Source organism: Trachemys scripta, chromosome 5, assembly GCF_013100865.1.
Source record: "Trachemys scripta elegans isolate TJP31775 chromosome 5, CAS_Tse_1.0, whole genome shotgun sequence".
NCBI classification, from domain to species: domain Eukaryota; kingdom Metazoa; phylum Chordata; order Testudines; family Emydidae; genus Trachemys; species Trachemys scripta.
In genome coordinates, this window is record NC_048302.1 from 117,089,706 (window position 1) to 117,116,561 (window position 26,856).

Consider the following 26,856-nt stretch of genomic DNA (forward strand, 5'->3'; position numbering starts at 1 on the left):
AACTGGTTGTAGAATGTCTACTAGTCTTTCATGATACAGCCAGCTTTCCACTTTGTTTGCTCCACCGTAACAGGTGAGCAGCAGCAAAAACAATATTGGCGTTAGTCCATGTGATAAACCATAGTAGTTGCTGAACTAAAACAAGGTTTTAGTGGGTGACTGTTGTTTATTTATTGAAGAGTTGCGTACAAAAATTGGACAACTGGAAGAAAAAGCTTCATAAATATGTGCTGAAAACTTTTTTTTTTTCAAGACATACATGGCAGTCTTCCAACAGTAATTACAGAAAGACATATCAGTTTTAAGAAATCTGTAGGCCAAGCTTTTGTCAGCCCATACAGTGACACCTCATGTGCTTGTTAGAAGAACGTCTGGATTCAGGCATCAATGTGAGCTTGAAAACATCATGCTGACAGTATCGCGAGAGAACAAGTTTTCCTCAAAGGGTCAGCTGGGATTCGAAACCACATTTTTTCTTTTAGAGGTCAAACAAAAAGTACTTCCATAGCAATAGCAAAGTCCCCCATTAAAAAAGAGAGTCTCTTCTAATCGCAGGTTACTGTGTTTTAACTCCCAAGATCGGTTTTCTAGCTGTGCAGGAGGATAAGCATTAAAAACTGTTAAAGAGGAAATGTATGACTAGAAATAAAATATATTGAACCTCGTTCTCCTCTTTGTCCCAGTGGTGTCTCTCTATTGCCATCCATGGCGCTCTCCTAATTTAGAGTGAATAGTAAATCAGACCCATTGTATATGTTATATGACAGGGGTGGCCAAACTGCAGCTCGCGAGCCACATGTGGCTCTTTTACAGTTAAAATGTGGCTCGCAGAGTCCTCCATGCCCCGCCCCCGCATTCTCTGCCTATCAGGGGATTTAGAGAGGGGGCAGACTTGAGGTTTCTGCCTGCGGCAGGATGGTGGGGTTAGGGGCTTCTGCCAGAGAAGACTGGTCCTTGCTGGGGGGGGGTACACACACAATTTAAAAGGTCGGGCCTCTCCAACAGCTTGAATCACGTCCCACCTCTTACCATCAGCAGCCCTCCCTGTAGCTCCGCGTGGCAAACAGCTGGAAACTGCAGGTAGGGGCCACTGCTTTAGCTCCCTGAAGCTCCCAGTTGTTTGCTGCTGCCTCTGCCCAAACTGCAGCTCTCAGCTTGGCGGCTCCAGCAGCTGCCGTGCAGGGAGGGGGCCCAGAGGAACCATGTGACTGAACAGGGCCAGCAAATCCTGGCAAAAATCACATGCCCCCCTCATGTGTCGCCTCTGGCTTCTGCCCAAATGGGAGGGGTGGCCTGGACAGGCGCCTCCCACAGGGCTGAATCTCTGAGCTCCCACTCCCTGCAGGGCTGAAGTCCTGAGCCTGGGCAGGCGTGCCTCACGGAACTGAAGCCCGGAGACTCCCCTCTCCGTGGGGCTGAAGCCCTGACCCCCGGCTCTCAAACTTGTGAAGATTGTCGTATGTGGCTCAAGGGTCAGTAAGGTTGGCCACCCCTGTTATATGCGATTCCAATGCAACATGCCAAACTTTAATGCAAAGGGCTGGGTTTCTCGAGCCCCTCATTTCAGGGAACAGGAAGTAAAATAATGCTCACACTCTTTCCCCTGCTCTTTCATTTGCTGTCTGCTTTAAAACAATAACAAACAAATTACTTTGCTAATCTCAAAGAGTAGCCATTTTTCAATCCCATCATAAACTTGACTAAGTTCCTGTCACACAATTTTTGGGTCATAGATATATAAATGTTTCCCCGTTTTCCAGTAAGCTTTTTTTTTTTTAAATTACATCTGGAAATCTGCATCATTGTCTTATGAAACTCACTCCTCTGATGAATGTTTTTACTCTGACCCTGGCGTTTTTTTTAAAAGGTAAAGAGGGCCGGGGTGTGAGTGTGTGAAACAAGCTGCTCACTACATTTTTAATCTCTTTTTAAAAGATGCTCTCACCCTTACAACATCACATGCAAGCTGGCCCGAGATAAAATACCAGGAGGAACAGTCTGGACTATAAAAAGGTTAATAAAGGCAATAACCCCAAAAACTAACTCATTGGCAAAAATTACCAACCCATTTAAAAATTAATGATGAACCAAGGAACAGCAGCTTTTTCCTTTATAAAATCTTGTCAGGAACATGTAGTGCTAACTGTAATGGATGAAGCAAAAAGTAATTGGAAAAACTTATTTCCTTGTCATCAGAAGGGATTATTAAAGGAGACTATCCTTGATGCAAGTAAATTAATTCGATTATCGAATACACTCTAATAATACAGGAAAGGCCTTAAAATGTTTCATTGTTTTCATGTAGTGACAGATGCAGAGTTTTTAAAAAAGTGACAGAATGCTAACAGATGACAATATGAGGTTATTTTACAGGAAAAATGCTTTTGTAGCTGCTAAGAAGAAAACTGCTTTAGCTATTTTTTAAATAAGAAACAGTTGCGTTTGATGGAGACGCTGACTTAATAAAAGAAAGTACTGTATATTTTGTCCCAATACTATTGCCAGTAAGGGGACATTGTCAGCCTGTTTCAAATCTCTAACCACTGAAATATGCATGTCTGCACTTAAGATTCCTTTGATAATCCCAGTTTATAAGGGAATTAGATGCCCAAATTCCATTGCATTTCAATAGGATTTGAGTGCCTAAGGGCCAAATTTTTAAAGGATTTTAGGCTTTGCTCAGCTGCAGTTTTCTCCTGCCACAAACGCTAAATGGTCTGAACTTTGTTTCAGTTGTGTGGCATTACTTAGCCTTAGCCCATCAGCTTTACAATAGGTTTTGGGGAAGCTAAAGGGATAACACTGCAGTTAAAAAAAAGTTGTAAGTATCTGGAAGACTGGTAATAACTTGTGCCTCTTTAGAACGCATTTAGATGAGGCATGCCAGGTAAATTTTGATTTTCTTCTATTTCATCTATTTAGGTATTAATACCATGCTCATCTCCATAGTGTCAGAGTATTTCTAGTGAGCTGCTGAAGGTATTATGCATTAATTATGGTAACAACTACAAAGAAACAGTGATATAAACATTTCTTGTTTTGACAGGGTAATTTTTATTAATAATGCACATAAATCTGTCACACCTAGTAGGCGCCAGTCCTTTTTCACAATCTAAGACTTTTGGGAGAATAAACTAGAAAGACAGAAATTAAATGAAGCTAAAGACACACACTTGCAGGTGGGTCGATTTTGGATTTTTTTAACATGATTTTCCATGATTGTGTCTCTAAAAATTAAATACATTGAGAAATACAGTAGAAAGAATATATTTACAATTATAATGGGCACTGCCAACATATCCAATAACAAAAATAAAACAAAAGCTTTTTTCATGTTTCTTGCATGCTTTTTTCCCCACAGAGATTTTTAAATATGATTTTGTTTTTTTTTAAAAATACAATAAGGAAATAATTACATTCTTAATATGAGAACATTATCTTACAACATACAATCAGACCCAATTAATTTGAACGTGTCTAAAAAATGAAAAACTGATACTAAATTAAGTATTCTCTGTTAGAAAAATCAAAACACCAAAATCATCCTATAAAAAACACCTTTGGTCTCCCCAAAATTATGATCGGATATTTAAAAAAGCACCTGATACAGTAATAGGAGTTTGTTTAGGAAGCACATGTGTAACATTTTCTCAAAAGACATAGAAATGTGATGATTTAAAATACAAGAGTTTTCTCTTTAAAATGTCATACTGTCTTATTGCTGAGTTTGCCTGGTAATTTTGAAATTTCAAAACTATGAAAATACAAACTTTGTTGCTTTTTATTAAAATTTGTACAGTAAGAGTAACAAGCAAAAAAATGAGTATTTCACAGAACTGAATATGTTCTGAAAAGAGGCTATTCCCGGTGTTTGGTATATTCTATATTACAATACCTTGGCCATTATATAGAATAGTCTTAGCTAGTATGCTAATTGCAAAATATTAGCAATGTACTTGCACATTTAGTTACACAATATGTCCACAATATGTCATTTAGAACAGGCATTTAGGGGTCCCATTCTTAAAGGTGTATGTGGCAGAATGGAAGAATCATTACATGGAGTTGTGCATCATATAAGCAGCCTGAAGTTTCTGTTTGCTTAGAGGAATTGGCACACTCATCTCAGGCATGAGATAAAAAATTAACCCCAAGTCATTCCTCATTATGGGGAAAAAAGTTACAGAGCCAATCTGGGGGAAAAAAGACTCAGATTAGTTAGGCTATTGGCTGTTCAGTGTTATTGATGTGGGACCACTTATTAACGGCAACTGTTTCAGCATCACACATGTTGACTAGAGGCCTAATTTGCATCATAAATATGTACAGATATAAATTAAATATTTAGTGAAATATACAAATAAATAACTTTTGAAGTAAAAAGCCTAAATGAACTTACTTTTGCATCAAACTTTTTTTCCTGATGTTTCTGGGATACTCTATAGTACTGTAGTCCATATCATGCAGCATAACTTGTGCCCTTTACCTAGAAAATGTTAAGGTCAATCTAAAATACAATACAATAGTCAGCTTTGAATAAGACACAATGCTGACATGTATTTTCCTACTGTATTTGCATTCTTGTGGCCCCTAAAAAAGCTATATTCTTGGGAGGCAACAAGGCCTATTGCCATTTTGGACCCTGATCCTGCACCACTGAGGGAGCCTTGTCATTGACTTTAATGTGTAACAGAATCAGACCTTTAGTAGTGGGCCATTATGACCCAGTCTTTCAAAAGCGCTCAGAGCCCACAACTGGGGCCACATTTTTGGGGCTGCTGGGTGCTGAACATTTTAGCCTATGGTTGTAGCCTGCAGTTTGCAAGCATGTATAACACCCATGGATGGCCTTTTGCTCCTCATTCTGAGTTTTACGTACCTGTGTACATTTACAAAGCTATGTAAATTATTACCAGTGATAGAACTGAAGGACTGGGCCACCAAGTGATCTGTTCTTCCCTTGATGTCTGTATCTGCAATGTTGTCAATTCTTCTGTTTTTATCAAGAGACTGGTGATATTTGGTGCTTTATTTAAAGCCCCAGCAACTGGAGACAAGTGATTATGTCAAAATCTCAACTTTAGTTTCAAGTTCCTGATTGTGGAGATAATCTTGAAAACATGACCTGAGTGCATTATAAAGGCTCGAAAAACAGAAGACAAATAAAAATAACTTTTTTTTAAAAAGACAAAAGTTTCATGATTTTTAAGCCACTCATTAATTTAGGGGCTCGACTCATGAATTTTGAACAGTTGGGTTTGGCAATAAGGCATCTGACTTTTCAGCAGAGACATACACATAACAAAGGGAAAACAGACTTCTGAATTATTCACAGACTAAAAGGAAAACCCTGTTACTTGACAAACAGAAAATGAGTCCTCTCTCACAAATGTCTTGTCACTTCTTATTTCATCATCGTGTATAAAGGAGATTGGAAATTCACATTTCCTCAAAAATATTATCCAAGATCTGAAAGGACTGCAGGAAGCAAATACAATAGAGTTATAAAACCTGACTTTAACAATGTTAAAACAAGCAAAACAAAACTGCATGAGCCTTTTAAAGTTGCTGTTATTTAAAAATTAATTTTAGAGGCTGTCTGTGGGATTTTTTTGGGAGGTGCAGAAATGAAGCAACATATAAAAAGCACTTTGTTGCTTTTTTAAAATCATGCCCAAATAATTTTTTAGACTACATGAGAGATGTTTGAAGATGACAGGTGCTTAGGCACAACAGCAACAACAACAATAAAAAGAACATATTAAAATGCATGGCAGCTTTTTATGTCCTGCTGACAAAAGCATCTGTCTAAAATATATCAAAAAATGCTTCACAGCCAAGTTGTCATTCCATGGTCGTCTTATAACCATTGCGAAAAGAGTGGTGGGGAAGAGTTCCTGATTCCCAGCTCAAACAAGTCATGTCGTTCCTGTGGAAACATTCCTTCGATCTCCTGCCAAGTGAACAGGTAACAGCTGAATGAATCCTAACGAGCAAGCTTGTGAAAAGTCCTCTCTCAGGTGGTGGAATTCTGAAAGTCAAAATTAGCCATACTAGTACAACATATCTAAATTTATATTATTTCATCTGGGTCTCAAAGCGTGCACCAGTCTTGATTTCCATTCAGGATTTTTGATGCAATGTCATTTACATTGTTGGTTTAACCTCTTTCAGCAATGTAAACTTTCAGTTGCAACTATATGCTCCTTTTTACTAAGATTTTTACAAATAAAGTTGGAAATAAAGAGTTACAGGCAATAAAAAGGGGCACACTCAGTTACACAGTAATACAGTAGAAAGAGTACAGTCAAATGAAGGCCAAGCTACTGTTAACTGAACATAATTATAAAACCTTGTCACTTGACACCACTTTACAGATGAGTCTTTTGCAGCCTATGTCTTGGTCCATAAGAAGCAAGGCCTTTAAGCAAAGTAAACAAATTTGTAATGCTTATGTTCCGTTTTTCAGCTCCCATTCCTAGAAGGGAAAAATAAAAGATGGGGAAATATTATAGAAATCTATGTGTCTATACATACATGTACTCTGTATGCCATTATCTAAAGCAGAGATGAAGATATTGAATAGAATCTGACCCAGAACTGATCCCTGTGGGACCCCACTCAATATGCCCTTCAAGCTTGACTGTGAACCATTGATAATTACTCTCTGGGAAAGGTTTTCCAACCAGTTATGCACCCACTTTATAGTAGCTCCATTTAGGTTCTATTTCTCTAGTTTGTTTATGAGAAGGTCATGTGAGACAGTAATGAAAGTCTTATTAAATTCAAGATATACCATATCTACCGCTTCCTCCCTATCCACAAGGCTTGTTACCCTGTCAAAGAAAGCTATTAGGTTGGTTTGACACGATTTGTTCTTGATAAATCCATGCTGTTACTTATTCCTTATCTTCTAGGTGTTTGCAAACTGACTGCTTAATTATTTGCTCCGTTATGTTTCTGTGTACTGAAGTTAAGTGCATGACCCAGATCTGCAGGGCTCCCTGAACAAATGCATGGGACATGAGGCAGAGATGGGCAGAGGCCATGCTAAAGCCATGCAGCCATAGTCTTTGGTCTGAAGTATTATCTGTGGAGCAATTACACAACTGATTCAGAAGTGTGTGTGTGGGGGGGGGGGGGGGGGGAGATTCTTCTTCCCCATTTCCACTGCAGAGACAGAATAATAGAAATGTAGGGCTGGAAGGGACCTCAAAAGGTCATCTAATCCAGGCCCCTGTGCTGAAGCAGGCCTAAGTAAGCCTAGACCATCCCTGACAGATGTTTGTCTAACAGGTTCTTAAAAACCTCCAACAAGGGGATTCTGCAACCTCCCTTGATACTTAACTAAATTATCCTTATGTTAGAAAGTTTTTTTTAACGCTAATTGGGCTTGATGCTGGATTCCTGAATTTGTTGCTCATTCCATAATCTTTAAGAGGTCTTTCTCACTGACAACCGGCAAATATCTTGCTGTTGCTTGACAGCAATAATTTATCTTGTTAAGATAAATAGGTGCATCATTCCAACTGCATGATCCTTTTTGATGTTACAGTCATGGTGACCCGTAGCTGGTGTCCCTTAGGCAGGGTCTAGAGCCGGCCCTGCCCTTAGGGATGCATGAACAGAACAGGCCCCAGAGTCTGAACTTTTAGATTTGAGTTGGTTCGTTAAGCATAAGCCTCTCCCTGACTCCGTTACTCTCTGGAACACCCCCTCGGGCTCCTGTATTGTCAAGATATTTCTATTAGGGGGCCAGAGGTTTGAAAGTCCCTCTGCTAGATGGGTTGCTCTGTTCTAATTCCTCCTGCTTCCCCTTTTAGAATGCACTATGTGCGCTAGAGTAGTCTCTAACCAGACAGGCCCCAAAGCATGGGAGATCTGCAGAGAGCAGCCACTCCAGCAGAGTGTGCACAGCCCTGAAGTTACATTGTGCCATATAACACTCAAATGAGGGAAGTAACAGAAAAAAGGGCTCATAGCAGAGAGAGTCAGCGCACCATGGGTCGGACACAGAGTGGACAGAGCTGGGGAAAGAGAGTAAGAATGGAGGCAGACAAGGGGTAGAAATAAAAAGATAAAGCGGATCAGATAAGTATCCAAAATTTTCAGGGCTTACGCAAACACATCCTACCTATTGTGAAATGTATCCATTGCTAGGAACTTTAGAGTTAGCACAGACATGAAACTTGCTTCACCTCCCACACACTATGAGGGAGGTTACATATGCTGAATCAATTCCACTCTCCGGATGCTCACATACAACTCCCACTGATTAGTCAAATCATTAAGGGCCAAATGGGCCTCTAGGCTTACTCATAACTACACAAGGCCAAAACATTAAGTGCCAAATTCCACCCTCATATTTGTACATTCAACTCCCATTGAAATTAATGTGAGTTGCAGATGCATACCTGATGGTGGAATTTGGCTGTATCTAGTTGTGAATGAGCTCAGTACAGTTTGGGTCGAATTATCTAATTCAGCTAAATTTCACTGTTAATATTTGGAGTATGCGGTTTTATGAAAAGGTGGCAACAGCTGTTAAATCTGAATTCAGTATGTGGAATTATTTTCCATTGATAGAAAAGTAGCTTTGTATTCTTTTAAATCGTCTAATCCTACACCCAAGATTTTTCTAGAAAAGACTCTGATTAACCAATACTGTTCTTTAAATCTTCTATTCACAACTAACAGAGCAGATTTTGCTGCACGGCACTATTCTGAGCAACTCTTGTAGCTTGTAAAATACATCAGTAAGTGAATAAATAAATTGCTAATATATAGTCTCTTTCATCCCAAGAATTTTACTTTTCAGAAATGGGGAAACCGAGGCACAGATAGGGTTAGTGACTTGCCTTATGTGACATGACAAGTTTGTGGCACAGCAGGAGAGCCCAGCTCTCCTGACTCTCAGTTGCATGTCCTAACTACTGGATGGTGTTCCCTCACTAATGCTTTGCTAAAATGCATTTGTTTGTAAATTCTGCTGTCAACACTGCAAACGTATATAATGAATGAAAAATATATATCTTAGCATCAATGAAATGTTAAAATGCTTCCTACAGTACAACAAATATGGTTGTTTTAGACAAAATAATGGAATGCACTATGAAGAACAGATGTGTAGGAGTATTGTTTATAACTGTAGTTAGCAATGAACGGACCAAAACAACACAAAGATCTCAGACCCATGCCAGCAGTAACACTCCTTTCTACATGCTGTACGAGTTGTTCAGTAACATACCTTAACTAGCCAATTCAGCCAGGCTCAGAGAACTGCCATGAAAATCCCATTTAACATAAAGCACAAGTAGCACGTCTATTAAAGACTATATTAACGGGTTGGAATGCAAAGTTTCATCCAGGCGCTGGTCAGAACAAATTAAATTCAACGGATTTCTACTTTAATTGTACAGCAAGAGTGGTTGCTTGCACAGTACATTTTCAATTACTACAGCCTAGAACTATTTAGCTCATGCATCAGCTGGCAGTGATTATATCTGATATTCTTTTGATTACTAAAGCATTGGGTTTAACAGTGACACTAAATGCTTATTGACTAAACCCATTAGGGTAATGGTGAAGGGAGTAAAGGACCAGTCTGTATCACAGGCCATTTACAGAGAACTCCATAAAAGAACAGAGAGAGATACAGAGTCAAATCTATCATCTTAATATAGTATTTCTGTTCTGTCATCTGGTTCCCCAAATTTACCCCATCAGAATGAAATTAATCCCTGTACAGAGGATCAGCATGAAACCATACACTACTTAATGTGAATGTAGACCTTGGGCCAGCCCTCTATACTGGTGTGAAATTTCACCCTTAGAAATTCAAGCAGCAGGAACCAATCTTTCTCTCCCCATGAATAAAGGAGAGATGAGAAACATGTCATGAGGTATGGGGACAGAAGAAGAAAGTCAAACAATAGATCTTCTCACCTTTGCTTTTCGAAGGACGTGGCCTCGACACGGAGAATTACTTGATGAAGGAGGTTTCTTCAGCACTGCTGCACTGTTCACTGGTATTGAACATTCAGTATCACTCGTATCACAACTGGAGATAGGAGAGTTTTCCAGAGTTCGATGCTTGAAAATTGGAGACTGACAGACAGAGCAGACAGAATGAAAGTCTCAGACTGGGCAATGTTTCCTCCAAAATATTCATAAAAATAAAAATCTTCAACTGGGTAAATTTTTTCCCAAATATTCCTGTAAATATTATTTATTTAAATTTAGAACTGCAGAAAACTACAAGTATTGTTTTAAAGTTATGAAAAGTACATTGACAGACAATCCTTTCCAAACATGAACTACACTCATTAGGACAGCAAATCCCATTTCCTGAATAAGCAAAACAAAAGAAAGCAAATAGTTATATACTCTATGATGGCTGCTTCAGTTCCCTCTAAATGACTGAACAACAGTGACGAGGTGGGCCAGAACAGTGAACCAACACAATAACTGACCATTGAACCAACACAATAATTTTGTCCATATTGACGCTGGTGATATTAAAGGTTTAGAGAGGTTAAACTCTTTGGGGGAGGGACTGTCTCTTATTATATGTTTGTACAGCTCCTAGCACAATGTGGCCGTGGCCTCTAGGCACTTCCACAATACAAATGGTATCACATGTTCCCTATAATTCCATACATATCGATCCAATGTCATTGCTGAAGAGGACACCAGCTGCAGGGGAGCAATGGAAATAATTCAAAATAAGCCCATGAAAAGAAAGCAGCCAAGCTCTATAGATCAGATGCCTGATCCTGCAAGATGCTGAACACTCTCAGCACCCACTTTCCTGGATGTAGGAATCCCATTTCATAGGATTGAGCCCCACATGGTTGGGAGCTTTTCTGAAATCATTCAGCTGTGGATGTACCTGTGGGCTTGAGGTTCCTGATTTGGGCTCGATCGCCAATCCCAGTGTGATGCCGCCAGCCAAGGCTTTCTTTAGGCTCTCTTTCACCTCAGTCAGTTCCAACTCCAGATTAACACGTTCCGTCTCCTTCAGCTTACATTCCTCTTCCAGCTTCCTTAACTTATCTTCAAGATCACTTGAGTCTTCCTGCCTGAAATCCAGAGATAGGTGCTATTCCAACAGCAGGCCTCAGCTGATGGACTCAGTGCTAAACAGGGTTCACTTATTTACAAATAGGGAACAAATGCTTTAAAATGCTTGGCTACCCAAACAGCTACACACACTGTAAGGTTTCAGCCTCATTCAAGTAAGATGTTTTGCACTTCAGATAATGCTCAGTGCTTCATCTGGGGCACTGTCCTGGGGCACCATCCTGTTCAGTTTCTAACCATGTTAATTTTCCGTTAGTCTCTGTACCACAAAAATGGAAGTAGCCAGTGATTTTAAAAAAATGGTGACCTTTCCTACTTCTCTGTGAGTTGCTGATAATTGTGATAGCGTATTTTGGAGTTAAATGCCCTATAGCACAAATATATTTGTATAGCAATTATAGTCTAATTTTATATATTTTAACACAAAAACTGTACCTCATGTTACACCTGTAACAAGCAGTTTGGATTTTTGAAAAATACATTCCAGGCCTCAGGAAAGAATTCCATTTGGTTAGCTAGAATTCTTTAGAGTGCCTGGCTCTCACACAATAAAGCACCTCATACCAGCATTAACTTCAATGGCAGCTCGCAGGTCTTTCCTTTCTTTTCGGAGCTGAGCCAACCTGTTCCTCAGAGCTTCTTTCCTCCTTAACAACTCCTCCTCTTTGGTTTGTAACCTCTTCGCATCTGCCTCGACGCGGTTCTTGCCATATTTGTACTGATCTGCATCTATATAGAAAGATTAAAGAGTAATGATGATTTTATTAACTCCTTCTCTGAATGGCTCAGAATATAGGAACATCACTAATTAGAATTTGAGATGGGACAAACAAAATATAAACACCCCTGTAACTTCCTGCTCTCAACTTTGTGACTCGGGCCCCTCTGATCTCTTTGGATAAAATAAGCAGTGAAACAACCCTTCATCTATTCATCAAATCGAACTCCACCAAAATCTTTTGCAATGTTTGAGAAAGTTGGGTTAACATTTTTTCTTTTCTGTTTTCACTGGCTTTTCCCACACTTCTTGATCCCTGCTACGATCTGAAGCACAAATGCTGAAATAATGTGAGAAAGACTTATTTTCAAGAACTTTCTGGAAGAAATGGAAAATACCAGACACCTTCCAAGACACCTGTTCTAAGAATTCCTGCCTGAGTGTGCAAACAAAACAGGTTCTGATAAGTATGCAAAACTTTTCCTCTGCTTATCCAGACTGAGGGCTGGTCTACACTACGGTGGGGTGGGTGAGTGGGAGGGATCGATCTAAGGGTACGTCTTCACTTACCGGAGGGTCCGGCGGCAGGCAATCGATGTTCTGGGATCGATCCCGGAAGTGCTCGCCGTCGACGCCGGTACTCCAGCTCGCCGAGAGGAGTACGCGGCATCGACGGGGGAGCCTTCCTGCCGTGTCTGGACCCGCGGTAAGTTCGGACTAAGGTACTTCGAATTCAGCTACGTTATTAACGTAGCTGAATTTGCGTACCTTAGTCCGAAGTGGGGGCTTAGTGGGGACCAGGCCTAAGTTACTCAACTTCAGCTACGTTAATCTTCAGCTAACATAGCTGAAGTCGACGTACTTAGATCTACTTATTGTCGTGTCTTCAGTGCAGTATGTCGACAGGAAACGCTCTCCCGTCGATTCCCCTTGCGCTTCTCGTTGAGGTGGTGTACTGGAGTTGACGCTAGAGCAATCAGCAGTCGATTTATTGCATCTATAGTAGACACGATAAATCGATCCCCGCTGGATCGATCGCTGCCCGTCGATCCGGCCAGTAGTATAGACAAGCCCTCAATCTCTGACCTGAGACTTAACTGAATAATGAAGTTGGAAAACTCTCAGTTTCCAGTTTTGCTGCTCCTTCACTTCCACCCTGGGCAAAAGGCTGAGGTCCCCAGACATGTGCCTCTTCTCTCCCAGTAAGGACAGACTCTGACGAAATGGCAGATGTCTCACCCTCTTTTCATCTGCCTAGGAAACTTCTTGGCCTAGACTCCTCTGACATCTTTAAATCAGAGATCTTCACACACCCCTTTCCTGCACAACGGGGACTGAACCTCAGAAGATTTTTGTCTATATTTCGAATCTACTGAAGTCCACAACATGTCAAAGCATTTTATAACCTTCCAAATCTAGAATTAAATGTTTAGATTATTAAATCCCATACTAGTACTGATTAATTTCTGTAAGACACTATTACATTTTTATAAAATGCCATTAGTTTCATCTGTATTATTATCATTATTAAACATTTATATTATAGTAGTACTGCAACCAGGCTGGGCCCTAGAACTTTTCCAGAAGACCCTGGCATGAGAAATGTAATAACAGAACCTTCCAAGTAAAAATCTCGAGGTAAGAGAAGAGGGTGCTAGTACCTACTGAGGTTACTAAATGAAAAACAAGCCTGAAATTCAACAGTCTAAGTGCTAAGGCTGGTCATTTCATCCTAAAGCAAGAAAAATGTACTCTTGAAAGTTCTCCTGGCTTCCCTTCTTCTTGATTAAAAATGCCAGACCACCACATAAGGCTACTAGAATTACTTTTTAGGTTGCTGAGTTCAGGACAAAACAAAATTATTATTCACTTTGGTCACCATTATATGTCATCAAAGTTAGTAAAAATACAACGTCCCAAAATAAGTTGAAGGAGCAAAAATATGAGCATTAATACTTCAGTATAATACAGACAGACGGACAGAGGTGTTTAGTGTCACAAATTTTGTTTAAACAGCTTTTGTGTGCTCAAAGTGTACTTTAAAAAATCCCTCTGAGCATTTTAAAATACTCAGGTGTCCCAATATGCATTTTTACCATTTCAAATGCTAAGAGGGGAACATAACAAAGACGGACAAATATACTCTTAGGAATAGTGGAACGTTAAAAACTGACGGAGGCCAGAGAAGCTCATTATTCAATTTAAACAATTCAGTTCAATTTTAATCTTAGATTTGAGACCCGCAAAACCTGTTCAAATATTCCTGGAGCTTTAGAATGGATATGACTGTATAAATAGTATCTTTGAAAAATTACATTTTATTACAGAAATTATGAGTAAGATAGGCTTTGAAAAGAGAGGCCTACTGCTTCAACATTTTTGCCACGATCTCAAAAATTCATACCAACAGCCAATGAATTATGTGTTTGAACCAGTTATTTTTTGTGTGCCTGTTTTAGATTATTATAAAATTCTCAAGGGAGAGAACATATGCACTTATGCATTTATACAGCTCCAAGCACACAGCTGATGTTTACCTAATGATTCCATATGTTAATAAAATGATAACCAGAGATACAAGGACTGATTCTGATTTCACACCAGTTTTACATGGACTTCAATATAGTTACTACTCCTCATTGACTCTGATGTAGGTCAGTTCAGAATCAAGTCTTCAATCTGTCTTTCCAAAGTGATGGTTATTAAAAGAATCTACCTGCTAGCACCACCAGTCTGGTCTTCACCTTGCTTGCTAGCGGGAAAGACATGTCATGTTTCCTAATGCCCAAAGTTACAAAGCAAGATCGTTAAGAGATGCACTTACTCGATGCTGTGCGTTTCACACTTGACGCTGATTCAGATTTCTTCTGTTGGTTGTTTAAAATTCTTCCTTTTCCCAAGATCCCATTTGCAGTTGCAGGGCTTTTTTTGCCCTTAAACTGTTTGAAAACAAAATATTTATGCAATGGTAACTATTGTTGTACAGCTGGTGCCATAGTAACACTTTCACCAAGAGCAAAGCTTGAAAGAATTGTTTAAAACTGCCTGCCTTCCAGGAGGCTGTTCATATGCTTAATTCATTCTGTTGGAAACAGTGCATCCTCTAGAGACTGTATCATTGAGAATTGCCTAGTCAGTAAGATTAGAGGCTGGCAGTCACTGGGAATTATGAGATTCTCCCTCTCTTCTTCTTCCATCTGTGACGGCATCACTGTTGCTAATTTGTTCAATTTTTTTTTAATCAAAACTGGCACATTTCAAGAATGATGCTCTAATGGAGCTAACTGGTACTTTGTAACAATTTTCTATTGCAAAGCCCTTTAAAAATATAGTAGGGATGCACATTATTTTCATACCCATCACAAGAAGCTGTAGAACCTTCAGCCTTGCCTACTCACAGTGAGGTGCAATTTTAAACGGTTGCTTATGTATTACAGGTCCTCATTAGGTGCATTTCCTATTGCTATAGTACATGGATGCCATTTCCAAATTAAATAATTAAAATCACACAACTTCATCCACCAGGAGTTAATCAACTGATTCTCTCCTAGGGTACCTCCAACAAAGCAAACTCACTGAAAAAGGCAAAATTAAGGTGTTTTTTGTACCACACCCTTAAAGTGGCTAGACACAAGCTCTAGCTAACTACTAGACAAGATAAGAACATGTCAGAGCCCCGGAGAACGCTCTGCTGCCAGCCTTTAGGAATGAAACCACATAGACAGACAACAAGAGCCAGCGGCGGCTCCAGGCACCAGCGCTCCAAGTGCGTGCTTGGGGCAGCAAGCCGCAGGGGGCACCCTGCCGGTCCCTGCAAGGGCGGCAGCCAGGCAGCCTTCGGCGGCTTGCCTGCAGGAGGTCCGCCGGTCCCGTGGATTGGGCAGCAATTCGGCGGCGGGTACGCCGAAGCTGCAGGACCGGTGGACCTCCTGCAGGCACGCTGCCGAAGGCAGCCTGCTTGCTATGCTTGGGGGTGGCAAAAAAGCTAGAGCCGCCCCTGACAAGAGCATTTTAGCCAATGACAAGTTCTGCAAAGTGCAATAGGATAGCCAGGTCATAGGGCAGTTAGGGCTTTTGAGATGATAATCAGCACCTTGGACTGTACCCAAAATAGGAACTGGAGCCAGTGCAGAGCACAGAACACAGTATTATGACATGGCAGTGGCCTGCCCTGTTTCAATGGTGGTTGCTATATTCTGGACTAACTGAACCTTCCACGCAGTGTTGAAGGGCAGCCCCAAGTAGAATACATTGTTGCACTCTATCCGGGCGATGACAAAGCTATGGATAATCATGGCACTGGTCCCATCCGAAAGAAAAGACTGAAACTGAACCCCCTGCAAGATGTAGTGATAGGGATGAAATTAACTTGTGCGTCCTGGGTACAAAGGAATATAATCAGAGCCCAGTTCACATTTAGTAACTGTTTGTAAATGTGGGCTTTTAATAGCAACTACTGGACATTTATAGTAGGATATAGAAACAGTACAGTTGTGAGCTGTACCAGATAATTTCGCTGAATGGTATGCAAAGACATAGTCCCTGTCTATTCACAGAACATTTTCTTCATGCCATACTATAGAATATTTCCTTATGTGGTCAAGTTCCTAATTTCGTATTTATTGCTACTCCTTGTCGCAACCTGAGCACCAGGTTGCAAATAGAATCCGACAAGCAAGTTATTTATGGTTCGTTTCTGTCATCCTCACTCAGGCTGAGTAGCTCCTTAACCGACCAAGAAGCCCCACTGAATTCAACAGGGCAATGCCCAGCATAAGATACTGTACTTGAGGGGAGTAAGGGTGGCAGAATCTGGCACTTAATTACTGAGAGAGCAGTTTGCAATACTGGCTAGCTGCCAGGAGAGCATGTGGGTTTCCTGTTGCAGGTGTGCATGACTGAATACAGGGGTCAGAATTATCCTTTTCTTTCTCACTTGTTTTTTCCATTAAAGAAAACTGACGTAAATTTTATGCTGCTTCTGTCATTTTATCCGACTCTTGAAACATTATCTAATTTTTCAGAGCAGTATTGCCGAATAATTCATTACAAGACACTCAGTCAAAATAGCAGCTTCGTCACTAGACATGCAAACTGACTGGCTAAAAGAAGGTCATAGTACTAAAAACATCCCTATAATTTTCTTTTAACTGGTCAGCTAGATGAGGTCTACACTAGAAATTTTTGATGGCATAGCAATGTTGGTTAGGGACATGATTTCATTTGCAACCTTTCTAAATTGGTAAAAGCCCCAATTATAAAGGCCAAAAAGTCCTTTTTCCAGTGTATTTTGCAACAACACACTTCTGCCAGCATAAACTGAGTCTACAGTAGGAGGATTTCCCATTATAGCTGTTCTGGTAAACCCTTTCTAATGTAGTCTAGGCCCAGGTATTCTTAAAATGACTGAATAGGGATTTGTGAACCTTAGAGTGAAATTCACCCTTATACCAAAGGCTGGCAAAAGATCTAGACAAGTGCCACTTAAACTATCTTTTGAACCCCATTTTGAAGGCTTAAGTGTGACTTAAATGGTGCATAGCTTTTGTACTGACCCTCTGCAAAGGGGTGAATGTCTTTACTACTTATTAAATAAAGGATTCAACTGCTCTATAAAAGGTAGAGAATTGGCCTCCCTGCACATACAAACAGCATGAATGTAGGAAGCTTGGATCTAAAAGTCAAGTATAATTTTTTTAAATTACGAAGAGAAAAATATGGTTTTGGTTGAAGCATACAGTGATGCTTATGTTATTTCAAACACTTTCCCCTTTGCAATACAATGAATAAAGATTCTCTGTTAAATCTTTTAAATCTAAAAGCCATTGCATGTGATTCTTGTACAAAGGTTCATTTGTTCACACACCTGTACCCGCACATATGTTCCTTACAGTACATATTCTGTTTATTTGTTTCTAGATGCTTTTGAAATATACCAATAATAAAGTCTGAACTGGTGGTGCAGAGAGTAACCTACTACTGCACTCTATTTTAATCCGAGAAAGGATGGGCCTAAACCAACAACCCTGAACTTTGCTGCTCGGGCCCATCTCTGGTTCTAACACTAGATTCGTAGCTTTGTATGCATAATTAGACCAAACTAATGGTCAGGTAAGTAATACATATTATTTCAGATGCATCAAACAAGTAAAAGACTACCTTCATTTTACTAGTCTCTTTAAATTAGGCTAATAACCTGATTGAGAATTGCATGCATTGTCCTTCGCAATGGATTCAGATATGGTAACATAGCTTATGACTGCGAACAGGGAATCTTAGATTTCTCCAGGGAAGAAAGCAACAGGGCAGACAGTTAAATGTAGTTGCACTGTATGTTTCAGTAAACTAGTACCACACTTAATACTAAAATGCCAAGTATTTTATCTAATAAAAACAAATCATTTGGGGGGCCAAAGTTTCAAAGGATGGTGCACAGAAATATGCACATGCAACTGTTGCACAGTCTAGCCCCTGAAATATTTATATGTAATATTTTGTTACAGTGGCAAGCTGTGCTGAAACCCCCAATAGGAAATATGCTGAAGCCAACTTAAAGCCAGAGAAAGCCCTGCCATTATATGGCTAAATTTTGTTTGGAAAGTTATGCCTATTGATTGTCTTGGCTCTAGGTACAGCACCAAGAACATGCTAAGCAGACATTTGATGGACAAACAGGAAGACAGCACCTCTATTTCCAGAATTTACAATCTAGGTGAAACTCTTTTACTTGTAGTGGGCCCATTTAAGTTGCAAGCATTCTAGTGTTAAAACCAGGCCAGTGAAATAGTCCCAGATACAAACAGAATTGTGGTAAAAGGCTTTGTTACAGTATTAAACATTGTAGTACCTGAGAGCCAGATCCCCTCCCCACAGCAGAGGTGTTAGTGACAGACTGAGCAGAGGACAGATTGGATGAGACAGGGCTTTTGTAATGGTTAGAAGAGAGTTTGTCAGTAGATAACCTATTGGCTTTTCTGTCAGCAGGTGGATAGCGTGCAAAGATTTTCGGAGACGGCAAGTTATCGTACAGGCCTGCGTTATCATAAAGCACTTCTTCTCCCATGTTTCTGCTACGAGAAGTAGGAAAGCCATCTTCAAGTTCCCACTGCAACACACACACTTTTGCTGTTAGTAAACAAAACATCATGCAGAACCTATGCAAAATTAAAGCATAAGCAGGTTATTTAGAATCATTAAAACCGTTTGAGTTTAGCAAGATTTTCCTGACATTTGAGTCAAACCAGTCTAGAAAGACATGGGTAGCTATGGATGACTGGAGAAAAGAGAGGATTGTGTTACCTATTTCATAACCTGAATTTTCTTGTTTTTTCTGTTAAACAGAGAAAAGGGGACTGTGATGTTACGCCTTATACTATTACTTGATTATTATGATTACTTTCCATTTAGTAATTCTGAGAAAGAAGGTGCTACAGTGCAGATGTTGATAATTACTTCCTTGTATAAGATAGGACAATAGAGGGGTACTCCTGGGTAACGTAGATGAATCTTCAGGAAAATCTCTAGGACATTATTTTGCTAAACCTGGCTTGGTAGTACAGATTTTCAGACCTGGCAACTATCAAAAGCTGTGAGGTTTTTCTTGAGGCCATGTGTCTTTTCAGGAACTATCAGCTGCTTGGGCACTAGCATTGTATTTTATTTGTTGGAAAAGTATTACTTAGCTAAATAAATATCTAAAATAGCTCCAAGCCATTTCCTCTTTCCATAAAAATGGAAAACTCAATAACACTCACCCAGTGATTCATTCATTTAATCTTAAAAGAAGCCGTGGGTCTGCATGCCCAAGATCCTTCCTTAATCCACCCTGTCTGCATGAGTGCCCTCCTCAGATACAGTCCCAAGCACACCCAAGAACTACACCTGCACCCCACTCATCAAACACTTCGGTGTATCCTACTCCCCTACTCCTCTGACATATCATGACATGAGAGAAGATTGCACTTGTTTGTGACAGCTTTTGCCTTGAATTTCTGTACATTTCTCTCAATTTTCAGCCTAAGGTCTCAAATCTGCCTTTAAAACAATGCCCAAATTAGGAACTATGCTGAGCTGCAGCACCCCCAAACAAATGTTTAGAGACCACGTGCCCTTGTGTGCAAATATACACTCTCCCCCCCCCCCTCCTACACAGGACCAGCTCTGCAGGCTAATTCAGAGGGTGGGGTGGGATCACGGCCTTGCCCTCAGCCTGCTCTCTTTGGGATGAATAGCACAACTGTCAGTGGAAGCCCCGCCTTGGAGATGGATAGCCCCACCGTCAGCTGTTCCCTGGGTAGTGCCATATTCCTGCAAGGGAGCACAGAGTGAGGTCTGACGGCTTGTTGCACTTTCTTCACAACTTACAACACCCAACACAGGGCCTGGCACAATCAAGCCCTGAGTTTTGCCTTGGTCTAATGAATGTTTCTTTTAAATTCAAGGATTTTATTAATGGATTTGGCACAAACTGATCAACAGGCAGCTGTTTGTATAAATATATGCTGGCTCATGAACAAGTTAATTTAAACAATATGTCCTACTCCCCCAAAAGTCTCCAGATGAGGGAGAGGTTTTGTGGTTCCTGATTATAAAGAGTAGAAAACTTGAGTTCATTTGGAATCTGCCCAATAGCGCTCAATGAGGTAATACAGTTTTCAGGTGTCCTTGTGTTCAACACATATAAGCCATTTGCACTGTAAAAAATTAAATTCTTACCGATCCATTTATGCAGGGAACATCATCATAATGAAGTGCCATTCCACTGGGACATGCGTAGCCATTGGCAGTGCTTCCCCGATATGGATTAGTAGATATAACACGTCTGTTCATAAAACTACGTAAAACAAAAAACACCACTTGATGCTTAGTCTTCATGATGATTAAATGGTGCCACACCCACATTTGATTATCTGCCCGTTCTGGAAGCACATAGCTTTTCTCTTTGTATTAAAGCTATAGATAGTTTTCCTCCTTCTGCAACCTCCATGAAAGAAAAATAAAGCTCTGTATTTTACCCAGATCTGGCTGCTAACATCCAATATCGCAACATATGTTTCTGTACCATAATCATAAGGGAAAGTGTAGGACTGTGAGAAAGCCAGGATGGAAACAGCTGTAGCTGTTCTATCGTGAATCTGCTGATATAAACCAATTTGCCAGACCTCAATAAAAATTTCCGCCTTGTCTATATAGGATAGAATGAGGAAGGTGTGCATGCACATTGGGGGGGAAGACAGGGAGGGGAAGTGACCCAAGACTTTACTACAATCATTTTAGGAACTGGAGCAAACCAAGGTCCAAATCCTGCAAAATGCTGTGTGTGTGGAACCGTGAGCTGATCAAAATTTTTCAAAATGATTTTTTCTTCCGGCAAAAGACAGCATATATTAGAAAACCAACATTTTTGTGACAACTTTTAGGTTCCAATCCCTTTTTTCAGTTATATGAAAACTTTTCTTAGAATCTTTTGAAATGGTTTGTGCATGTTTTCAAATTATTTTTATTTTTGGTTTGCTGCTGTGTAACTTTTGATTGGGGACCGATTGTGACATGTTGTCATGTTCTCCGGACTCCTTGCCTGGATGAGCATGCGCTCCAGCTATCTCTCACACAGGCGTGTGAAAACTCTGAAATTGACATTTTTTTATAGTTTTGAATGGTTTTAATTTTAAAAAAAAAGGAACAATTTTGATCCAGCTCTTGTGGGATCCTGACTGACTTCAGTGAGGCTCCTTGTGGTAACAAAGGTCTATCCATGTGGAGCAACTTGCAGATTTGGGCCCCAAGTAGCAATAAATAAGAGTTACCTACCTTTCGTAACTGTTGTTCTTCGAGCTGTGTTGCTCATGTCCATTCCATGCTAAGTGTGTGCGCGCCCACGTGCATAGTTGTCGGAGAGTTCTGCCTTAGCGGTATCCATAGGGTCGACTGTGGCACCCCTTTGATTGCTGCGCTCATGCAGCGGAATATCAGGTGCCACCAACCTATGCCCTCTCGGTTCCTTCTTGCTGGCAACTCCGACAGAGGGGCAGGAAGGCGGATAATGGAATGGACATGAGCAACACATCTTGAAAAACAACAAAAGGTAGGTAACTACTTTTTCTTCTTCGAATGCTTGCTCATGTCGATTCCATTCTAGGTGACTCACAAGCAGTATCCCTGGAGGTGGGCTGGACGTTTACAGACGTGCGGCTTGTAATACTGCTCTACTGAAGCCAGCGTTGTCTCGGGTTTGGTGAGTAAGCGCAGAGTGAGACATGAACATATGAATGGATGACCAGGTGGCGGCCCTGCAGATATCAGGAATTCACACATGGGCCAGGAAGGGCACCGTCAAAGTTTGCACTCTAGTTGAGTGGGCGTTTACAATCGCTGGTGGAGGCACCTTCGCCTGATCATAGCAAAAACGGATGCAGGCAGTGATCCAAGATGAGATTCTCTGGGTGGACACTGGACAACCTTTCATCCTATCTGCCACTGTGATGAACTACTGCGTCGACTTGCGAAATGGCTCAGTCCTCTCAATGTAGAAGGCTAGCGCTCTCCTGACGTCCAGGGAGTGCAACCTATGGTTTTCCTCAGACTTATGAGGCGTTGGGAAGAAGACTGACAAAAATATGTCCCGGCTTGTGTGAAATTGCAAAACCACCTTGGGCAGGAAAGCCGGATGCAGCCACAGCTGGACCTTGTCCTTTAAGAAAACTGCATAGGGCAGCTCTGAGGTAAGTGCCCTAATCTCGGAGACACTGTGGGCAGAAGTTATCACCACCAGGAATGACACCTTCCAGGAGAGCAGAAGAAGGGAACAGGACGCCAAGGGCTTGAAGCAAGCTTTCATGAGCCACGCGAGCACCAGATTCAGGTCCCACAGAGGGACTGGGTCCCAGACCTGGGGTTAGAGTCGCTCCAGACCTTTCAAGAACCGGACTGTCATGTTATAAGTGAAGACCAACCTGCCCTGGGAAGAGGATGAAAGGCTGATATGGTGGCCAAGTGGAACTTAATTGATGAAAGGGACAAGCCTTGGAGCTTGAGATGCATAAGGTACTCCAGGAAGGACTGCAGGCCTGCTTGGGCCTAACCCCTTGGGCCGAGGCCCAACACGAGAATCGTCTCTATTTGGCCTGGTAGGTCTCCCTAGTGGACAGCTTTCTACTAACCAGTGGGACCTGCAGGACGCAGGCTGAGCACTCCTGCTCGTCAGCAGTTAACCATGCAGCAACCAAGCTGTTGGGTGCAGCACTGCCAGATTCAGGTGCAGCAGCTTGCTGTGATTCTGGGACAAGAGATCCAGTCAGAGGGGCAGCTGCATCGGGGTCGTCACCGACAGGTCCATTAGTGTACTGAACCAGTGTTGGCGTGGCCAAGCCGGGGCTATCAGGATAACTTTAGCCTTGTCCTGCTTGATCTTCATGAGGACTCTGTGAAGCAATGGCATTGGTGGGAAAGCATACAGAGCCTCCGACCATGGAAGTAGGAAGGTGTCCGACAAGGAGTCCCTGTCGACCCCCCGAAACGAGCAAACAGGTGACATTTCCTGTTCTGGTGAGTCACGAACAAGTCCACCTGGGGAGATCCCCACTTTCGGAAGATCCCATTGACCACCTCGGGGTGGAGTGACCATTCATGATGAGATGAGAAGGCTCTGCTGAGGCGATCTGGCAATACGTTCATGGTTCAGGGAGGTGCGCTGCCATGAGATGAGTGGCATGCTGCACACAGAAATCCCAGAGCTGGAGGGCTTCCTGGCAGAGGGCTGATGACCTGGCTCTGCCGGGCTTGTTGATATAAAACATTGTGGCACTGTTGTCCGTCAGGACTTGAATGACTTTGCTTTGCAAACTGCCCTGAGATACCTGACATTTATGTGGAGGAAGTGGCTGACCCCCCGACCAGCAACCTTGTATACTGAGCTCGCCCAGGTGGGCTCCCCAGCCCAGGTCTGGGGTGTTGGAAACCAGAGAGGAAGAAGAAGGAACCGCTGGAGGGTGGGGGGCCTAGGGCATCATCCCCCGCAAGGGAAAGGGGGTCTCAGGGTGGGCACCTGTCCCTCCACCTCAGCGTCTACTAGCGCTTCGTGCACTAAGCCCAGTGCCAATTGGAACTTGTCCGATGTGTCGACTGATGATTGGTGAGATGGGGGCATCGGCATAACCGGCACGCCCCAGGCATTCCAATAAGGCCATTGTCCTGGCAGCAGGGCCAGAGCAGCATTGCTGAGGTGGATGCAACCTCAGGAGCCCACTCGCAACGGTGCTGTCTCGGCGAGGGGTTGAATTCCCTCTCTGTGCTCGAGGAATCCTCCTCCGGTGACCAGGGCCTGAGTCTGGCAGCTAACCGTTGCCATGGGTGACCAGTGCCTCAAGTACACAGACCGGTGCAGGGAGTAGTGGGAGCGGCACGGTGTTGGGGAGCATCCGTGTGGTCTAGGTGATGGTGATCGCCGGTGTGGAGAGAGTCAGCGCAAAGCTGACCACTGCCAACTATATAGCGACCGGCACTTCCCTCTGGGTGAGTCTCGACATGAAGCTGGAGACTGTGTCGGACATCTGTGGCAGCAAACTGGTGAAGTGGGCTGATGCAGAGACCAGGGGCGTGGCGACAAAGGGCTCTGCCTCGGCTCCGGAGATCAGCGGCATTCACTTGCCTTCTGGGAGGCTTTCATGGCTGGTTTGCCCTCGTAAGGAGCCTTTGCTGGATCCATCACCACACGTGGTGCTGGCTACAGTGGGAGAGTCCTTTGCTCTCTCTGCACCAGGACCTGGGAAGGTGTTGACTCTGCCATCAGTCCGGGTCCCCTACTGCTCCCTGGAGTCAGATCCCATAGGGGGGTAGGAGGTCCCCTCGGGGACATGCTCCCTTGCGCCTCCGGTGTGGGCAGGTGGCCCAAACAGGGTCCTTTACCCAATGCCCCTTGTTCCGTCTTGCTTGGTGCTGGGTCCCGCTTCTTAGACATCTTCTTGGGCACCAGCAAAGGGGATCAGTGCTGGGCAGAGCCCAGTGCTGGAGGTGCTCTACGCACCGAAGCCAAAATGCTGGGTGTTGCATGCGACTGGGCCGGCTCCGAGGCTGGGCGAAGGGCAGCCTCCAGGAGGAGGGCCCTCAAATGATTGTTGTGCTCTTTTTGTGTCCTAGGACAAAAGTTCTTACAGATGCAACACTTTTCTTTAACCTGGGATTCCCGCAGGCACTTCAGACAGCTGCCAGGCAGGTCACTAACAGGCATAGGGCTATTACAGTCAGTGCAGGGCTTAAAACCCAGTGACCGGGGCCCGCCTGGGGCAAAGTCCCCACCAGGACTGTAATTGACTAACTACCGTACTTAACAGCTACTTACTAACTAATCTACAATAAACAAAACTATTTACAGACGGAACACAAAGTCAAAAGGGAAAGAACCGCTGATCACTTGTGAGGCAAGGGAACGAGGCGCTCCGAGCAACTACCACAGCTGTAGGAGGAAGGAACTGAGTGGACGTAGGGCAGGCGGCGCCTGATATACCAACGCATGAGCGCGGCACTCAAGGGGGTGCCACAGCTAACCCTACGGATACCGCTAAGAGAAAAGTCTCTGACAACTGTGCACATGGGTGCGCACACAAATAAAATGGAATCGACATGAGCAAGCACTCGAAGAAGAACTATGATTCAGAGAGGAAGTTGCTTTCACAAAACAGCCCTTGAAACAGAGCCAGTAACACGAGACCCCAAAGATCCTTAAGATTCAAGTACATAAAAAGAGATAAGAAGGAAAACAAAGATTCGCAACAGAACTATACAATTTCTGATGACATTAATAAATTACAATAAAATCATGCCGTAAGGTAGATGGGTCTTTTGTTTCTCCATAGGGGTCATAAATAATGTGGGAAAAGCCTGCCAAACATGTTATATTTTATTCCAATTGTGTAGAATGAGGAACAATGTTTTCTGCAGATAGATTTTAATAATATTAACTAATCATTGTCAGCATTTAGAGCCTGGTCCTGTAAGGTACTAAGTATTCTCAACTCCCACTTAATTCAACAGGAAGTTGAAAGCCTTCAATACATTTCAGGATCTGATCCTCAGGAGAATGAACATACTGCAAATGTCACATCAAACTGTAAAATAACTGAGAAAATAACAAGTGCCATACTGTATGTTTTGAAGTATTACACTGCTCACAGTCTTTGATTATAATCAGAAGTTATTACACATTGCTTTTGAAAATATAAACCTGGTATCTCTCTATAAATCAAACGCCAGATTAGAGAATTAATGTGCACAATCTGGCCAAGGTCCTGATCCAGCAAAAACTTAAGTAACTGAGCAGTTTTATAAAGAGGAATAGTCCAATCGAACTCCATGTGTGTAGTTACTGGCATGTGTAAGTATTTACAGAATCAGGTCTTGCCTTTGTAAGTAGTTTTCCACTGTCATCTGACTATAGACACTCCCCCCCGCCGATGAATCCTTCAACCTGAAATTTATCATGTCTTCTTCCACAGGAGCATTTTTAAAAAATATATTAGGATTAACTGGACAAGATGATCATGAGATGAGAGTTTGCAGGGGAAAAAAAATTGTAATTCACCATTGTAAAAATGCTCCTAACTGTATCATAGTTCTAAAAACAAAAGTGTTGTCAAGAAACTCCAACATTTTTTTCTGCTGTCCTTAATGAGAAACACTACCCAAATATTTCCAGACTAGATTTAGAAATATAGCCAGCTCCTGCCCCAAATATGGTAGTATCTAAGTATAAGACAAGAAGGGACGGGAGGAGTGCAAGGAAACAATGAGATGATGCTAGTCAAACATGATAGGCAGTGGTCTCAACACACCAGCAGTCTAACTGTTGTCAAATGTATTGTAGGCATCACAGCAAAAGAGTTTTGAAGGTAACTTTATGGATGTTTATGGGGAGCTCCTCCCAAGCACAAGGGGCAGCATGGGATAAAGCAGAAAGGTACTTGTTTGAAAATGTAACAAGTGATAGAGTCTGGCATCATGGGTCGACTGGAGGCGAGAGTTGACATCTTGATAGCAAAGGAGAGATGATAGGCAGGATTGGA

The 26,856-nt window shown here is 42.0% G+C and overlaps 1 protein-coding gene across 1 annotated transcript in view; it reads right to left on the reverse strand.

The window, feature by feature from the left end:
- Positions 1-3,034: 3,034 nt before the first annotated feature.
- The window catches only part of AFAP1 (actin filament associated protein 1), a 175,715-nt gene continuing 151,893 nt past the window's right edge, over positions 3,035-26,856 (reverse strand). Inside the window, 8 exon segments of the mRNA XM_034771556.1 lie at positions 3,035-6,478; positions 9,946-10,107; positions 10,892-11,064; positions 11,067-11,081; positions 11,647-11,811; positions 14,625-14,739; positions 18,648-18,905; positions 20,516-20,633. Coding sequence (XP_034627447.1) covers positions 6,452-6,478; positions 9,946-10,107; positions 10,892-11,064; positions 11,067-11,081; positions 11,647-11,811; positions 14,625-14,739; positions 18,648-18,905; positions 20,516-20,633 — 1,033 coding nt within the window. The 3' untranslated portion in view covers positions 3,035-6,451.